General features: G+C 40.2%; 1 protein-coding gene and 1 non-coding gene across 2 annotated transcripts; both read right to left on the bottom strand.

The window, feature by feature from the left end:
* Positions 1-1953: 1953 nt before the first annotated feature.
* Positions 1954-13654, bottom strand: LOC127003603 (polycystic kidney disease protein 1-like 3). The gene is made up of 4 exons (XM_050870511.1): positions 12575-13654; positions 10221-10313; positions 5734-5948; positions 1954-3087 (listed from the first exon to the last, which is right to left on the bottom strand). Exons 1-4 carry the CDS (start codon positions 13076-13078, stop codon positions 2883-2885), a joined length of 1017 nt encoding a protein of 338 aa, XP_050726468.1. The 5' UTR covers positions 13079-13654; the 3' UTR covers positions 1954-2882.
* Positions 13655-16364: 2710 nt separating this feature from the next.
* Trnac-gca (transfer RNA cysteine (anticodon GCA)) lies at positions 16365-16436 on the bottom strand. The gene has a single exon. It is a non-coding gene; the product is annotated as a tRNA-Cys (tRNA).
* Between the last annotated feature and the right edge of the window lie 206 nt (positions 16437-16642).

Below are 16642 nucleotides of genomic sequence, written 5' to 3'. Positions count from 1 at the left end.
TGTTTTGTTTTTTTGCATCCAGGCAGTTTGTTTTGGGTTCCTTTTAAATTAGCAGCTTAAATGTAAAAAGAAAATAGTCTGAACATGCTTGAGACATTGTAGTTTATTTGTATATTCAAAAAGGGTTAATGGAGACTTTGGTGTTCTTTTTTGTTGTTGTTTATTACTCCTATGCAGCTTGTTTCTATAACTTTGAAGTCTTAAATGTAATGGTATAATCTTAATATGCTGAGAAAAATGGCGTTTCAGTAATCCAGTTGAAAGGCCTCTCGAGTTAGTGATATATAATGCTTTTAATAATATGTTTTGTGAAGAAAATGGCGGCTCGTGTTAATAGAAAGAGATAGGAGACACTTAACGTACGCAGAGACTTAACGATAACTCCTTACAGGTAGCTCATTATGGTTTGTGTTTAACCTTTCCTTAAAACAAACATATAATAATTTTCCCTTCGACCGATTACTCCATGGACATTATTGGAACTTATCGCCCGTACAGGCTATAAAAAAAGAAATATTTGAACTTGTCGGTACAGGCTATGAAAAAAATATATATTGGAAGTTGTTTTCGATACAGGGTGTGAAAAAAATATTGGAAGTTGTTGCCCGTACAAACTGTATAAACATTCTTAGTTGAAAGCTGGAAACAAAAAAAGAAAATAATGAAAGGATACAAAGGAAGGAGGATGAAAGTGTAAAGACCAAAGAAGCGATACAAAGCGTCAGAGGTCTTAAGAAAAAAAATGGAAAAAATATTAGATCTTTTCGTATAGTTTGTAAAAAGAGCATTCATCACCGCTTGCTCTGATACACTATAATATGCACCAAACGATCGGTGGTGTAGACGGCGCGATGTATTTTGTCACCCCGTTGCAAAAAAGTACAACATTGCATTTCATCACCAGCCAAACGAATGCCCACAAAAGAGCAACACAGAGCCACAGACACCAACCCACGCTCTGTGACTTCAGTGTTTACTCAGAATCCCTCGCCCTGTGTGGCTGTGTGTCGTTTGATGTGGTATTATGTGTCTGATGTGGCATTATGTGTTTGGTGGGGCCCATTTTAACGTTTGGTGTGGTATTATGTGTTTGTTGTGGTATTATGTATCAGGTGAGGCTTATTGTTTCGTGTGGCATAATTCACCGTGCTGTACTGGTGATGTATATGTGTGCTATAGCTTTGTACATTACGAGGTGTTAATGATAAATCCAGCTTTTTTTTTTTACTTTCCTAGCCACAGAGAATGATAATGAAGGCAGAAAACATGAAGAGCAAACAGAATAGAATGATAATAAAGGCAGAAAACAAGAAGGGCAAACAGAGAGATGAAAGACAGGAGGAGAAAGATAGTAAGAAAGGAGAAAACAGAAGGAATGAGAACGAAAAAACGTAGAAAGAAAGGGAAGGAGGAGGAAGAGAAAACAAATAAACAGCGACACGAAAGAGAAAAGATATATAAAAGAAGAAAGACGAAAAAACACACAAAAAGGAAGGCAAAAGAGAGAAGTGAAAGCAAGGACGAGAAAAACGAAGTAAGAAAAAAGAAGACAATAGGATAGAAAAAGTAAAACATAGAAAGCAAGAAAAGTAGGAAAACGAAAAAAAAAGATGCATAATAACACGAAAAAGAAATTATACACAAAAGAAGAAAGAGAATGTTAAAGACTGGGAGGTATTTCGCAGATCGAGACTTGCGTGTGCTATCGGTGGTAAGAAGTATATTTCAGTTTTAAGAGAAAAGTCGCGGAGGGAAAAATGTGTCTTTGTCCAAGTAGTGATGTATGAAGGAGAAAAAGTTGATGGCGCGAGAGATTGAAAGACCCGAACTTGTGTATGAGAGAGAGAGAGAGAGAGAGAGAGAGAGAGAGAGAGAGAGAGAGAGAGAGAGAGAGAGAGAGAGAGAGAGAGAGAGAGAGAGAGAGAGAGAGAGAGAGAGAGAGAGAGACCTATCAATCTTCAACCCCAAAATTACCAGAAGACAAATCAAAGTAGACAATTTTTACCTTTTCTTCCTTTCCTTGCCTCAGAAATTACCTTGACCTCTACCTCCTCATTTCTCCCTCGCCCTTCCTTCCTTCCTTCCTCATTCCTTCATTCTCCCTTCCTCCTCTTCGCCCTCTGCCTCCCCTCTCCTCAATCTCTCACTATACGTTCCTTCACCGTCATCCTGTCTTCTCACCCTTCTCCCTTCTCTCACCTCTCCATGCACCCTTCTCACCCTGTTCCTCTCCCTTCGTCATTCCTTCACCTCCTCCTTTCTCTCGTCTTTTCATCCTCCTCTGTTCCTTCATACCCTTGTCCTTACTCTCCCTTTCTCTTCATCCCCCTTCCTCCTCCTTACCTTACTGTCTCTTTCTACCTTAATTCTCTTTTCAATACTTTCTCCTACTGTTTTATCTTCCTTCTGTTTTGTAAGTATTTTTTTCTTTATTTCTGCCTCCTCCGTCATCTTGTTTCTCTTGCTGTCTGTCCTTTCTCCACTTTCCATATATTCTCCTCAGTTCCTCTCCTCCTGTTTTTTTTCTTCCACCGGTTATTCTTTCCCCTTTTCTTCCCCACTTTTTCTCCTCCTCTCCACCTGTCTGCGTGTCTTCTTCCTTCACCAGTCCCTCAATCCTTTCCCTATTTCCTCTTCCTCCTTTTCTTTCACCATTCTTTCACTTCTTCTTCACCCTCTCAGCAAGGTCTTCCTCTCCCCTCACCCCTACCTCTCCCTCTCCCCTCACCTTTACCTTTTCCTCTCCCCTCGTCAATCCCTTACTATTACTTCCCTAATACACTGTTACCTCACCAATCCTTTCACAACACCATTCTTCCAACCACCCTTCCTCCTCCCCTTCCTCAATCCTTCCCTTGCTCCCTCGCCCATCCCACGTCCGCTTAGTAATAGTAGGGAGCCTTCACAGGACGGGTGTACATGGGGGAGGGGGAGCAGCTGCTGACCAAGAGCGTGGTGATGTGGACCGATGTCGAGGTGATGTACTCGTCCTCTGTGGTGGTGTGGGTGACGGTCTGGTACACGCGGTAGGGCGAGGTGAGGGTCTGCACGAAGTACTGGGCGCGACTCACGGTTCTTGTCACGTACCTGGGGAAAGAAAGGAAGGACGCGTGGGAAGTCAGGATTACTTGTGGAATTTTCTCGGTTGCAGAGTGATTTGTGATGGAATAGATTGCGTGTAAGCGGAGAGGGAAGATGTAGATGTGGTTGTGGATGTGGTCTTGTTCTTGTTCTTCTTGTTGTTAGTGAATGGCTAAGGAACGTGGATAGTCAAGGTTAATTAATTGTTGGGTTCCTTTGCGTTCTCAGGTGGGAAATTAGTGATGAAATAGATTGAGTGGGGGAAAGGGGGAGGGGGAAGATGTTGAGGGGGGTGCAGTTGTTGTTATTGTTGCTGTTTTTGTTGTTGTTGTTGTTGTTTTTGTTGTTGTTGTTGTTGTAGGTCCGTGAGTAACAAAGGAAAGTGAACAGTCAAGGTTATTATTTTGTTTGTTGTTGTTTACTCGGGTAGTTATGAAGTTTTATGTTGGAATTGATGAATGTTATCGATTTTTTTCTTCTGTTTTTTTGTGTGCGTTTGTTCTTGCACGTTGTTAATTAAAGTAGTCTGGGCTTGTTCTTTGTCCTTAATTGTGTTTGTTTGTTTATTGATTGCACTATCTACTAAATTGTATGGGAGGGTTCGTTAAGCATTCATGTATTTGTATTATTAATTCATAGACTGACCTATTTGTTTAATGATTTAAATTACTCACTCGTTTAGTATTTACCTTGTTTGCTTAATTAAGTATTTATTCATCTATACTTTTTTGGTCATAGGTTTGTTTTATTGAGTATTGATTCATGAGTTCATTTACATACTCACCTACTTCTGTATTTATTAAGTATATTTTGTTTTCTAATTTCATCGAGGAGAGTAACTGTTGACGCTCAATTCTTTGCCACAAAAATCGGCACGCGTGTAATCAGGACGTAATCAGAAACTACTTATTTAAAAGGAAGGGGAAGCAACGACTCGATTACCTCGGCGTACTTTGAATAGCGTCGAGAAATTAAAGGTTACTGAAAACCAAACTTGGACAGAGCAATATTTCGGAGTAATTTCGGACACTAATATTTTTTCCATAAGCCCCCCTCCCCCCTTTAATATAACCCGGATCGGAATACAGTTACCTCGCACAAATAATCCCAAAACAGAAAAATTAGAAACAAACGCTGCATTAATATTACCCTCCTTTCTTTATTTTTTTACCCCCCCCCCCCCCGGCATGAGTAACGTCGGGATGCGAGCTAATTAACAAACGTCATAATTATATTCTTTTTTTTTTCTTCCCCGACGAATTAAAAGTAAGGAAGGGGGGGTGGAGGGGGGCTTCGGGGAAAACTTATACCGATAAATCCCGCCTCATTAGCATAAAAGTTGCATCCATTCGGCGTAAATTTTTCAACGCAATCAACAATGGATTAGAGAAAAAAAGGTCAGGCGAGCGGGGGGGGGGAGGGGAGGGAGGGGGGGTCCTCTTGTTGAATTAAAAAAGGAAAAAATGTTGGTGTTTGACTCTCGGAGGGACGAATTAGGTGTTGAATTAGCGTGCTGTTGTTGTTTTTTATGTTGTTTTTGGGGATAGTGGTAGTAGTATAGTAGTGGTAGTGGTGGTAGCAGTAGTAGTAGTAGTAGTAGTAGTAGTAGTAGTAGTAATAGCAGCAACAGCAGCGGGAGAAGATGGTGAAAAAGTAAAAAAGTAGAAAAAAATGAAAAAGAGGAGGAAGAAGAAGAAAGAAAGAAAGAAAGAAAGAGAAAGAAAATGAAATAGAAGTAACAAAATAGTATAGTTGCAGTCGTCGTCGTCGTCGTCAGAGTAATTGTAGTAGTAGTAGTAGTATCAATTGTAGTAGTAGTAGTAGTAGTAGTAGTAGTAGTAGTAGTAGTGGTAGTAGTAGTAGTGGTAGTAGTAGTAACAGTAACATCAAACAGCAGCAGCAATTGTTGTTTTGGTAATCCTCTTATGTACTTAATGACTTCCAATCCTTTGAACCTTGAACTCAGAGTTGACAGGTACACAGAGTTATCAATTTCTAGTGTTTAGTTATAATTAAATAGGAAGATGAATATTTTGATATATTTCGTGAAGGTAAATTACCTTTGAAAGAGCTCTCATCATTAATATTGTTGTTGTCATTATTATATTTTTTTAGTAGCGTTTATCTATAATGTGGCTTATTAACGATAGAGAGAAAATGCATGAATAAGAGAATAAATGAACAAAGCGAGAAGGAAAAAAAATTGAACAAAGTGAGAAAGAAAAAGAGAAAGAAAAGAATTGAACAAAGTGAGAAAGAAAAAGAGAAAGAAAGAAAAGAATTGAACAAAGTGAGAAAGAAAAAGAGAAAGAAAAGAATTGAACAAAGTGAGAAAGAAAAAGAGAAAGAAAAGAGCTGAACAAAGTGAGAAAGATTAAGAGAAAGAAAGAAAAGAATTGAACAAATTGAGGAATAAAGAAGAAGGAAAGAAAGGAGGAAAGTAGAACCGGAAAAATAAAATACATAAAGAACGAATAAAAGAGATAAGAAAATAAGAAAGAAAAGGATGAAAGAAAACCAGAGAAATAAATATGCATGACAGAAAGAAAAGTTGATAAAAAGGTGGACAAAGCTAAAGAAGAGAGAGAGACAGTGAGAAAAAGAAAGAAAGAAAGAAAGTAAAAAGAAAAAGGAAAGAGAAAAAAAGCTTACTGTGTCCTGGTGGCGGTGTACTGGACGGTGCGGTGGAGTGTAGTGGTGGTGGTGGTGGTGACGGTGGCGTAGGCGGTGCTGGTGGTGACCCTCGTATGCGTCAGCACCGCCGTCTGCGCCAGCGTGTCCGTGTACGTGCGTGTGTGCGTGTCCGTGACGTATCTGGTCTGGGTGTGTCGCTGTACCTGCGTCACGTACCTGGGCGCCGTGAACACCTGGCGAGGAGAAGGGAGAGTGATTACAGGCGTGGTTAGTCACTTAGTTCACCTGTTGATGGGGAAGAGTGAAAGTGTTTGTGATTTTTTTTTTTTTTACAACAAAGGAGGCAGCTCAAGGGCACAAAAAAAAACAATAATAATAAAAAAAGCCCGCTAATCGCTGCTCCCATAAAAGAATCAGAAGAGGTGGCCAAAAGCAAGGTCAAATTCGGGAGGAGAGGTGTCCTGATACCCTCCTCTTGAAAGAGTTCAAGTCATAGGCAAGAGGAAATACAGATGAAGGAAAATTGTTCCAGAGTTTACCAGCGTAAAGGATGAAAGAGTGAAGATGCTAGTTAACTCTTGCATAAGGGGTTTGGACAGTATAGGGATGAGCATGAGTAGAAAGTCGTGTGCAGCGGGGCCGCGGGAGTGGGGGAGGCATGCAGTTAGCAAGTTCAGAAGAGCAGTCAGCGTGGAAATATCGATAGAAGATAGAAAGAGAGGCAACATGGCGGCGGAATTTAAGAGGTAGAAGACTATCAGTAAGAGGAGGAGAGCTGATGAGACGAAGAGCCTTAGCCTCCACTCTGTCCAGAAGAGCTGTGTGGGTGGAGCCCCCCTACACGTGAGATGCATACTCCATACGAGGGCGGACAAGGCCCCTGTATATGGATAGCAACTGCGCGGGGCAGAAGAACTGGCGGAGACGATACAGAACGCCCAACCTCGAGGAAGCTGATTTAGCGAGAGAGAAGATATGAAGTTTCCAGTTGAGATTTTGAGTTAAGGATAGACCGAGGATGTTTAGTGTTGAAGAAGGTGACAGCTGAGTGTTGTCGAAGAATAGGGGATAGGTGTTTGGAAGATTGTGTCGAGTTGATAGGTGGAGAAATTGAGTTTTTGAGGCACTGAAGGACACAAGGTTCCTCCTGAACCAATCGGAAATGATAGCAAGGTCTGAGGTTAAGCGTTCTGCAGCCTCCAGTTTGGAGTCGTGTACTTCTTGTTATGAAGGTCTTCTATTGAAAGAAGTTGAATAATGCAGAGTGGAGTCGTCGGCGTACGAGTGGACAGGACAGTTTGTTATGGAAAGAAGATTATTGATGAATAACAGGAAGAGAGTGGGTGATAGGATAGTTTGTGTTATGGAAGAGAAATAGTGAAAATGGTTGTGATTCTGTATGCTTTTGTTTGCTTATTTCTCTTTGTTTCTTTGCTATATGTGTTATGGAAGGGATATTGTGATGTGGTTGTGATTCTGTTTGTGTGTTTATTTGTTTGTTGTTTTATATGTGTTTTAGAAAGGACATTGTTGTGATTCGGTATGTTTTTGTTTGTTTGTTTATTTGTTTGTTATTTTCATGTGTTTTTACTTGGTTATGTTTTGCTTTAGTAGACTTGCAAGGGGTGATTTTATGAATTGCAAAAGACCTCATTTCTTAAACCAGATGAAATACGTTGAAAGAGGCAATGCATTCATGTTTTGTTTCCTGTCACTCTTTATTTTTCGGTAACTGATTTGTGATTCTTCTTATATTTGAACTCTTGGCTATTTTCTCGTATGCTTGTAAAGGGAGGTCAGGCATTCACACGATATAATATTTTCACGTTTTTCTTAAATCTTTTTGCGCTGTCTTTCATGTATTCTTTATGATTATTCTTCCCTACTTCTTGAATACGTATAAACATGTTGGTTATTTATAAAACGAACACATATCTCTTTATCTAACTCATTTATTCTCTTTCTTTTATCCTTCATTATTATTTATCTGCTTTTCTGAAATACATATAAAGTTGTTGGTCCTCTATAAACGAAGAGTGAATTAGCGAATGTCACAAATCAACCCGTAACGGCATCCTTGTTTTGCCCCGTAATTGGATACACAAATAGGTGGGTGGAGGACTGAGCAGCCAAACAAACAGGTAGAAATTAGACAGTGGGACAAATGTAGGGCGGAGCGGGTAGACAAACGAGCGGTGGGGTAGGTAGACGGGGGCGTTGACGAATTACGTAGGGGTAGACAGGTGGGTGATCAGGTAAATTAATTGATTCGTGGGAAAGTAGGTTGATTATAGTCGTTGGATTACTGCATTGCTCCCCTTTCTACCCCTCTTTACCTCCCTTCCCTCCCTCCCTCCCTTCCCCCCTCCCCCCCCTCCATCCCATTTCCTGCTTTTGATTTCCTACCTCTCCCCTTTGATTCCTTTTTCTCTCTCTTTTGATCTTCCCTTCCTGTTGATTATCCTTCATTTTCCCCTTCCCTCAGATCATATTTTCTCCCACTGAATCCTATTCCTCACCCTTAAATCCCCTTTCATTCCCAGTAAAACGACTTTCTTCCACTTAAATTCCACTTCCTCACAGTATTTCCCCGTTTTTCTCTTTAGATTCCTTTTTGTGTGTTTTGAATCCCTTCCATTTTGCTTCAATCCCCTTTCCTCCCATTGAATACCCTTCCTTACTCTTAAATGCCCTTCCTACCCTTTTGAACCTTTTCCCTCTTCTCGAATCCCCTTGCTTCCTTATAATCACCCTTCCTTCCTGTAGATCCCCTTTCGTTCCCTTTCTATCCCCTTACCTTCCTTCCCCTTCCTTCCCCTTAAATCCCCTTCGTTCCCTTTAGATTCCCTGCCGTACCCTTTATATCCCCCTTACCTTCTATCCCCTTCCCTTGAACCCTTTCCTTCCCTTTTAAACCCCTTCCTCTCCCATTCCTTCCCTTCCTTCCTCTTGAATCCCATCCTCCTTCACCCCTCAACCCCACCCCTACCCGAGTCCCCTCCCGCCCCCGCCCCTCCCCCCCTTAACCCTTCACCGTAATAATTAAAGGTGGAGGGCTACGGGAAGACCTGCGCGGCAATTTATCATCGTGTTCGTTATTGTTTCGCCTCCCCCCTCGACGCTGTTCATTTATTTATTCTTGTTAATTCTGCAACGACACAAAACAGAGAATCGAGCCCGCCGGGTGAATAAATAGAAAGCGGTCCACGTGTAATTGATAAGAGAGAGAGAAAGGCACAGATAGAGAGAGAGACAGAGAGAGAGAGGGATCCTATCTTGTCATCATCATTATTATTCTATACTTTTGTTGTGTGCGTGTGTGTGTATGTGTACGTGTGTGTAATTGAAACGGGACGCAGAATATCCCTTTTCAGTCACAATACATAACAGACTCGTAAATGATATTGGTCGTGGTTCATTTTTAAATATAGAACGTGATAGAGACTGATAGTTCTTTGATGATAAGTCCAAACTACAGGTGGCGCTGATAGGGCTGTGGGTCACGCCGTACAATGAGTATTACAAAATAGCGTTTATAGTGTGGGAAGGAAAACATTCGAATTCACAATATGATGATCACTGCTTGTAATTTTCATGACCCGCGCGTGCGATTAAGCGGGGTTCGTGGAAGCGGATCTATTTGTTGTATGTAAACAGTGTAATACTTTTGATTTCCGAACCAGTGCCGATAAAATAGTATTCGCTGGGTAATTTTCAGGTTAGGTCTCTCGAAAAATTAATAAATTCACTTGTACCTGAAAATGTTGCTGAATTGAAGCATACGCAGGTGATGTCCTCTCTCCCTTCTCCTTCCCTTCACCCTTTTCCCCATCTCCTTCCACTCCTTCTCCTCCTCCTTCCCCATTATCGTCTCCCTACTCCACTCTTTTTTTTTCCTCCCCTTCGCCCTTTTCCCCATCTCCTTCCACTCCTTCTCCTCCTCCTTCCCCATTATCGTCTCCCTACTCCACTCTTTTTTTTCCTCCCCTTCGCCCTTTTCCCCATCTCCTTCCACTCCTTCTCCTCCTCCTTCCCCATTATCGTCTCCCTACTCCACTCTTTTTTTTCCTCCCCTTCGCCCTTTTCCCCATCTCCTTCCACTCCTTCTCCTCCTCCTTCCCCATTATCGTCTCCCTACTCCACTCTTTTTTTTTTCCTCTTCTTACCTCCTCGTTCCCTTGTCTCTTTCTCTCTCCCTGCCCTGTTTCCTCTCCCTGCCTCTCTCCTTTGCTCTCCCTGCCTCTCTCCTCTTCTTTCCGCACCTTTCTTCGTCTATACCCTGCCCTTTTCCACCCTCTCCCTGCCTCTCTTCTTTCCTCTCTCCTTTCCTCTCCTACTTTTCCTTTCCTCTTCTCTTTCCCTGCTTCTCTTTGCCCCTCTCCATGTCCCTCCCTCTTCCCCTTCTGTTTCTATCCCTCCCCGTTCCTACACTCCTCCCTCTCCCTTCCCCGCCCTTCCACTCCCTCTCCACCATTGTCCCCGCCACAATACACCTGTCGACCCACCTGAGTTTGGGTAATGAGGACTGGCCTGGCGTAGGTGGTTACCGTCTGCGTGAGCCCCAGCGTCGACGTCCGCACCACCAACTCCGTCAGCTCCTGTAGACAGTGTAAGGTTAAGGAAAGGAGAGACTTAGTGCAGGGTAATGCCATGCAAGAGGGATGGCGTGAGGGCTTGAAGGGGATGTGGCTAAAGGGACACACTGCAGTGGGACCTACGTGACGGGAATTTAAAGAGCGTTAAAGGAAGTTGTACTAAAAATTTTGCTCCCGGAAAGTATTGTTGTGTATTTTGTTCATTTGTTTCTGTAAAAAAATATAAAACAAGGGAGAAGGTCGTTGCCATGCATGACGGCCACCCACCCGTATACACAATAAAGGCCTCGGTGAACACACAGGGAACAAACTGATATATTGGTAAAGCAATGATTTTTAACATGATAATAAACACTGTAGTTTTATGGTGGGTTACAGATAAAAAAAGATAAAAGTGAAGAAAACTGTGTATACTTAAAGGTGGCATAAAAGTAGGCTGAAATGTCAGCGTTATAAAAGAGATAGATATTTCAGGAGTTTATAAGAGAGTTTTAAATGACCTCATTGGAAAAAACTTGGAAGTGTTGAGCGGCCACATATCCCAGTGCCGTTTTCATGTACTTCACTGAAAGATGCAAGGGTGAGAAGTAATATCAAACACCCCATGAGTACGTGAGGGAGATTTTCAGTGTTAAAGGAAAACTTAGGATGTGTGAAGAGTTTCACATCCCACCATCGCCTCCTCCTGGAGCTCTTATGCACATCTCAATGATGTTATATGTTGAAGATTGAAGGGACAGTGTCAATGTATGTGCGGAGAGAGAGGCAATTAAAAAAACTGAGTTATTTTATATAATATATATATATATATATATATATATATATATATATATATATACATATATATACATATATATATATATATATATATATATATATATATATATATATATATATATATATATATATATATATATATATATATATATATATATATATATATATATATAGTCCTGTCTCCCAATCAATGTGTGTGTGTGTGTGTGTGTGTGTGTGTGTGTGTGTGTGTGTGTGTGTGTGTGTATATATATATATATATATATATATGTATATATATATATATATATATACACAAAAATATTTTGGCAGTTTGGGAAAGTTTACCATTCGATGGGGGTAGGTTAGCATTGAGTGGCATTCATGCAGTCTGTGAGCAGAGCAGCACAGTGACACGGCGCTGGCATCTACCATATATCCTGGCCCCGGAACGGCCAGGGTTAAGACAAAGACTAATCATAGTTATAATTTGACTTTGGGTTAAGATTGGTTTTACTAACGCAATAATACCTAGCTTCCTGCCTCACAAAGTACTCCTCTGTTGACATATTTATATTTACTAACAGTCAGACCTTTTGGAAAAACGTAGGGAAAAGCATAGAAGAAAACAAGTGTGAAAATAAACGATATAGATTTAGAAAAAGAAAAAAAAACGTTCGGCCGCGGACGACGGAGTAGCCCAAGCGATGAAATGTGCAAACACAGAGCAGTCGAGAGTTGGGGAGCCCCGGCGTGGGGAGGTTATATAAATATTCACCTGTCTTTTAGTGAACCCAAAGGGGTCGAGGGTGGCGAGGCTCCCTCACCCCTTCGTAGGGTAAAGTCAAACAATTGTGAACACACTCTTTTTGTAGTTCAGCGGCGGTGGCCGCGGGACGGTGTGGGCTGCCGCGGAATGCTAGGCGCTACAGCCCCACGACCTCGCGGATTTGCACATTTTACCGTTATTTCCACACTTGTTTTGACCTACGGTCTTTTGCACGGTTTTTCTAGTACTAGAAGGTATACATTTATGGCAACGAAAGGGTAGTTCGTAACGCAGGAAACGAGACAATGGACTCATAAATAAAACTCATATTTCCCAAGGTTTCGACCAATAATTGGATTTGTGACGATGCTTTTAAGGAAAATTATACATTCCAAAAGTTTTTGAATGGGAAAGTTTTTTTATGTAATGTTAATGGGTGTTGTATTTAAGAAAAGTGGCAGTTTTAGGCAAGTTAGTCTCGAAGAAACACAGACCACTAACACAGAAAATGAGCTTGGCAGGGTAACCCATGTAGATACATCCATAGTGGTACACAACGTAAATGAGGCAAATCTTAAATCACATACCATGCAGAAGCTAAGAAAAGAAAGTAAAAAAAAAAAAGGAATAAAGATCACCAACCCTTGGAATAAAACAATAGGTTAACACGAGACAGACAAACACAGAGAAATAACACAATACAAACATGTTCTAAGCCCAACCAAAATCACTCACTCACCTTACTGATGACGGTGGGGATGTACTGCGTCGCCGTGGCGTAGGTGACGGTGGGGACGACCTGGGTGGACGTGACGGTGAGGTAGCGGGTGGCGGTGGGCGGGGAACACACACCCAGCTTGGCCCTCTCACCCACCAACAACCCCCGGGCCTCAGAACGCTTCGACAGCACCCGCGGCCCACTTTGAGGCACCCTGGTGTTTGTAGAACCTTCAGAAGCATGCGACGAAGAGCTGGTGGGGGAGATACTGACGTGGGTGCTGCCAAGACTCGCTACCCTAGGACTGACTTCATGGGGCGTCGTGGTAATGTCCGAAGGGGTAGCGAGGATGATAACCTCAGCCGTGACATCAGGAGGGGGCGTTATGCTCCTCCCCGACGGCTCAGTAGTAGCGGTCGTGGTAGCAGCAGGTGTTATCGTAGGAGGAGAGGGGCTGTTAGGGACGTCAGAGGTCGCTAGAGCCACCCACAACCCCGCCAGTAACAGCAGGGACTTCCGTGACATCCTGCTGGACCTCGGACTGTAAGCAAGACCGAAACACCTGAGTTTTACTAAGTGTCGTGACGTCTGATACAAGAAATTTCAAAAGACCGACATACTGCGTCGTGACCTGAAATACATCGAACTTTAAACGACCAAGAAAATGCGTTCGTGACGACTGATACAGGAAACTTCAAAATAGGCGTCACGCTACTGCCCTGGGTTGCGATAACTTCTCACTGGGTCACATCTTCACGAAAATATAACTAAATACCACAAAATGAGAAACATGTCAATGGGCTTTCCAACGGGTCGTGAGGGTAACATTTAAGAAGGGACAGCTTGAAGGAAGATAGGAAGAGAGCGGAAGGGAAGGGAATGAATATGACGGGATGAGAATGGAAGGGAAGGAAAAGTGAGATTGAGGGAATTGAAAGGAAAAGAAAGGCTAGGAAAGCGAATGAAACTGAGCCTCAGAAAGAAATGTCTGAGGAACAGTTCTGTAATTGATGTCATTATTTATTTATATGGGATAACGTATTAATGTATGCAATTACCAAGGTTAAGACATGAGTATATATCAGCTTATTTTCTTGTCTGTTCAGGGTCATTTATGGTCAATTGTATCATTTTACTAACTACGTGACTTTATCCGCTTTTGTTTCGCATCATTTGTCACTTCTTGTTTTGGCTTATTTGTTTGTTTATATATTTCTTCTTTGTGTATTTATATGTTTAGAAAATCGTGTTATGGGTTGCCATTTTCCTTTCTTTAAAGTCACTTATATTGTTCTTTAGTAACGCATAATCATCGTTTGCTCCTAATCTTTCTGCCATTTTTGTTGTTCGTAACTTAAAACTATTATTTGGCTTCCTAATTATTTTTTTCTCTCCTACAGTGACCATCAATCACATAGGTATTGTTTGCTTCGTATCTTTCTTCAATTCTCTTGCTAGTTAATATTGAAATCACTCTTTGGTTCCCTTATTCCTTCTATTACTCCTACCGTGACAAGTACTAATTATTTTCCTTTCTCACTCCTTTCAATACTTCCCTTCCTTCCTTCCTACTTTCTGCACTAACAGGCAATTTCCTCCACTTCCCGCTACTTCGCTCCTTCCTTTCCCAGTATCACACAGCGTTATTACTTCCATCTGTCCTTTTCTAACTACATTCTCCATTAAAAGCCAAACTCTTTCCACTCCCTACCACTCCACTCCTTCATTTTACACTTTTTTTTTTTTACAGTTGAGGGAGCAGTTCAAGGGCAAAAAAATATATATAATGAAAAAAAAGCCCGCTACTCACTGCTCCTTCAAAGAGTCAAGAGGAGCGGCCGAAAGATAGGTCAGTTTCGGGAGGAGAGGTGTTCTGTCACATAACATTATTCCTTCCACACGTCTTTTCTTTCTTCCTACATTCTCCACTAAAAGCCAAACTTCCTTCATTTGTCTGTATTTCATTCCTACGTAACGTCACTCCTTCTACCTGTCTCGATCCCACACTTTCCTCATTAATAATCACACGAGTCCCTCACGTCCCATGGAAAAAGGTAACATATATTTTCCCCTTAGTAACAGATGACCTAACGCTCTTAATTAGTGTACCGGTGACCCTCCTCCGCCTTACCTGTCCTCCGGCGACCAGGTGACCTCTGACCAGCCCTCGCCTCACCTTATATACGAGCACCCGCCTCACTTTCACCTCCTGACCGCCACTTCCTCGTTCCTCAGTAATGGTCACGGTTGTGTTGTTGTTTGTTTGTTTGCTCTTGTGTACCTTTGTTTGTCTGTCTCACTGTTTATGTTTGTTTTTGTCTGTTTGTCTGTCTCTATCTGTCTAATTCCCCGTTTGTGTGTGTGTGTGTGTGTGTGTGTGTGTGTGTGTGTGTGTGTGTGTGTGTGTGTATGTGTGTCTCCTTAATAGATACACACACATACCTATTAAGTAAACAAAGTATCGTTTGTACACTAAAATTTCATTGTCAAGCTTCCAGCACACACACACACACACACACACACACACACACACACACACACACACAAGGAATTTCATTTGCCATATATTATTATTATTATTATTATTATTATTATTATTATTATTATTATTATTATTATTATTATTATTATTATTATTATTATTATTATTATTATTATTATTATTATTATTATTATTATTATTATTATTATTATTATTATTATTATTATTATTATTATTATTATTATTATTATTATTATTATTATTATTATTATTATTATTATTATTATTATTATTATTATTATTATTATTATTATTATTATTATTATTATTATTATTATTATTATTATTATTATTATTATTATTATTATTATTATTATTATTATTATTATTATTATTATTATTATTATTATTATTATTATTATTATTATTATTATTATTATTATTATTATTATTATTATTATTATTATTATTATTATTATTATTATTATTATTATTATTATTATTATTATTATTATTATTATTATTATTATTATTATTATTGTTGTTGTTGTTGTTGTTGTTGTTGTTGTTGTTGTTGTTGTTGTTGCTATTTTTTGTTGTTGATGTTATCATTATCATTATTATTATTACTACTATTATAATTATTATTATTAATAAATTATTATTATTATTATTATTATTATTATTATTATTATTATTATTATTATTATTATTATTATTATTATTATTATTATTATTATTATTATTATTATTATTATTATTATTATTATTATTATTATTATTATTATGATTATTATTATTATCATTACTTTTGTTGTAAACATAACATAAGGAGTCTGCAAGAGGCTGGAAGGCCTAGTTGGAGCAGCTCCTGTAAACCTAATCCCACCTAAGCTCACTGTCCATGAATTTATCAAATCTTTTCTTGATGTTGTCTTTCCCCTTGGCTCTCTAATTCTCTACATGACTGCCAAGACTTCCACTCATCCACCACTCTATTATAGTACCCCATTTCTTGCCTGTCATTGTTGAATCTGACTACCCGTCAAACTCGTAACTACGCATCATTCACGCACACACGCACGTACACACTGGCTACAACTATCGAGGCGTTTTCCTAGACTAAACATTTTGAGACTCGCGACGATATATTCTGGCACGCGGGAGAGCGCCATGCCACAAGCCAGACGTATGTTTTCGAAAGTCATCGTTCACCCCGGGAAGTGACGGTTCTTGGAGCTGTATACAGACAGGCAGACAGACGGACACACCAGGAAGTTTTCACCGTCATCATTCCATACTGTAATAACGAATAAAAAACATTTGACGAGGGGGCGCCCGGGTTTGAACCGGGGACCTCTCGATCTGCAGTCGAATGCTCTACCACTGAGCTACACCCCCACTTGAAGACCAAGTCATGCTTCTTTGTTTAAAAACCTGTTGTAATGTGTGCCTATTAACATTTTCCGTTATTCTCCATCCATTCATCTTTTTCCTTTGCTTATTTTGCCATAGAAAATTATCAATATATAGAATTACGCAATAAGTCATCCTATAGTTTACCCTAAGTTTTTACTCCGATCCGTTTTCTTTGACCATAGTGTTTC

The sequence above is a fragment of the Eriocheir sinensis genome, chromosome 25, assembly GCF_024679095.1.
Source record: "Eriocheir sinensis breed Jianghai 21 chromosome 25, ASM2467909v1, whole genome shotgun sequence".
Lineage (NCBI taxonomy): Eukaryota > Metazoa > Arthropoda > Malacostraca > Decapoda > Varunidae > Eriocheir > Eriocheir sinensis.
Note: the sequence above shows the minus strand (reverse complement) of the source record. Positions and strands in the feature narration are given on the sequence as shown.

What these genes read in the sequence shown, in the direction of transcription:
- LOC127003603 (XM_050870511.1), bottom strand. Translation starts at nt 13,078, where the DNA reads ATGTCACGGAAGTCCCTGCTGTTACTGGCGGGGTTGTGGGTGGCTCTA. An exon ending in TCCTCATTACCCAAACTCAG is followed by an intron (nt 5,949 to 10,220) that starts GTGGGTCGACAG and finishes TCTCCTCGCCAG; the next exon opens with GTGTTCACGGCGCCCAGGTA. An exon ending in TACACCGCCACCAGGACACA is followed by an intron (nt 3,088 to 5,733) that starts GTAAGCTTTTTT and finishes TTCTTTCCCCAG; the next exon opens with GTACGTGACAAGAACCGTGA.